The sequence below is a fragment of the Montipora foliosa genome, chromosome 5 (genome assembly GCF_036669935.1).
Source record: "Montipora foliosa isolate CH-2021 chromosome 5, ASM3666993v2, whole genome shotgun sequence".
Classification (NCBI taxonomy): Eukaryota; Metazoa; Cnidaria; class Anthozoa; order Scleractinia; family Acroporidae; genus Montipora; species Montipora foliosa.
The window spans coordinates 20,816,802-20,818,399 of record NC_090873.1 but is presented as its reverse complement, the minus strand read 5'-3'; the positions used below and the strand labels follow the sequence as shown (position 1 = coordinate 20,818,399).

Here is a 1,598-nt window from a genome sequence, read left to right as displayed (position 1 = left end):
GGTAGTATCACAAAGTTTGAAATGAGCTCAAGTCACACATGTGAACCCTTGGGTGCTTACCTTTACACAAACCATCGCATTGAAAATTTCACAAATAAACTAAATTAAACTTCTGAAGAGGACCTTGTGAGAGTAGGCCTGGATAACTTGTCCCCAGTCATTAGACAAATATTAACCCCAACATCAGGACATTTTTCCCCGAACCATACAATGACTTAAAAGGATGAAACTCTGGAAGTGTTAGCAAATTAAGAATGTGGTAATTTTAATTTTTCAGATGGAGAATTGTCATTCATGGAGGAGTGGATGGTTACACCAGAATCCCTCTATATCTCAAGGCTAACACAAGCAATTCCTCTGATACAGTCCTAAATTTATTTCGACAGGCCGTTCACGAGTATGGACTTCTATCCAGGGTTAGATTGGACAAAGGAGGTGAAAACGTTGGAGTTTCCATGTTTATGCTTCAACATCCAGATAGAGGTCCGGGTAGAGGAAGTTGGACGCAGTGTACAGAACCAACGGATTGAAAGGCTTTGGAGAGATGTCTTTGAAGGAGTTCTGTATATACATTACCACCTTTTCAGGTGGCAGTGACTTCCTTGACCCGACAAACCAGTTCAATTTTTTTTTTTTCACTTTGTATATTTACCAAGAATAAACCGCCATTTGAATATCTGGAAAGGGGGCTGTGTGAGGCATAGAATCCGCACTGTTGGAAACAGATCGCCTATGCAGTTGTACATTCTTGGCCTGTTGAGACTGAAGGGGACAGAGTCAACTGCAGCTAGAGAGATGTACGAGCCAAGAACAGAGGTACATTCAGGCTCACATTCATACAATAAGTACTATTATAGGTTTTTAGTAGAGCTGTCCCGTGTGAGAAATTTCTATTGATGTTAGTTGCCCTAACCCCAACCCCAACCTAGGTGTCAGCACAACTCAATATTTGTTGTTTTGTACTGCTTTAAGGATGAAATTCAAGAGTATCGAATCCACATAGATGGTCCATTTCCAGATGACCATGGCGATGACACAAGTGTTGTTGAAGTTCCAAGTACGTTAAACCCATTGGAGCAAATTCATTACCGAAGGATGTGTACTGCAATAGATCCATTAAGGCCAAGTGACTGTCATGGCATTGACATCTACATGGAGGTTTTATCCTTCATCATGGCACATGTGGCCTTATGATAACACACATTTTCCTTCTATCTATGCCTCACCAACATCATACCAGGCCCCTCCCCCCACACTCCTCCTCCCGAAAAAAAAATAGGCCGTTTGCAGTAAAAGGTAACGGTTTTATTAACTTCTTGTATTAGAACTGCTATTTCTTTAGTTAAAAATATCTTTTCTGTATATCAACCATGTACTCAATTTACGTAAGCATCTCAACTTCAAAGAATGAATGGTCCCATCTTAGATACCACAGTAACATAAACAATAACAATCATATAATGTCAATACTGTGATTGGTAAAGAAACAAAGTTGACAAGCAGTTGGCCCTGTCCACACAATGCCTTAATGTTATATATTTTAAATTCCGGTTGGGCCTTCTGTCCAAGCTAATCTGCACGAATCCGTGTCTCCACTT

At 40.2% G+C, this 1,598-nt stretch overlaps 1 protein-coding gene across 1 annotated transcript in view; it reads left to right on the top strand.

Moving 5' to 3' along the window:
• The window catches only part of LOC138002391 (uncharacterized), a 3,698-nt gene extending 2,504 nt beyond the window's left edge, over positions 1-1,194 (top strand). Inside the window, exons 3-4 of the mRNA XM_068848442.1 lie at positions 278-416; positions 973-1,194. Coding sequence (XP_068704543.1) covers positions 278-416; positions 973-1,194 — 361 coding nt within the window. The remainder of the gene's footprint in view (positions 1-277; positions 417-972) is intronic.
• Positions 1,195-1,598: the final 404 nt, after the last annotated feature.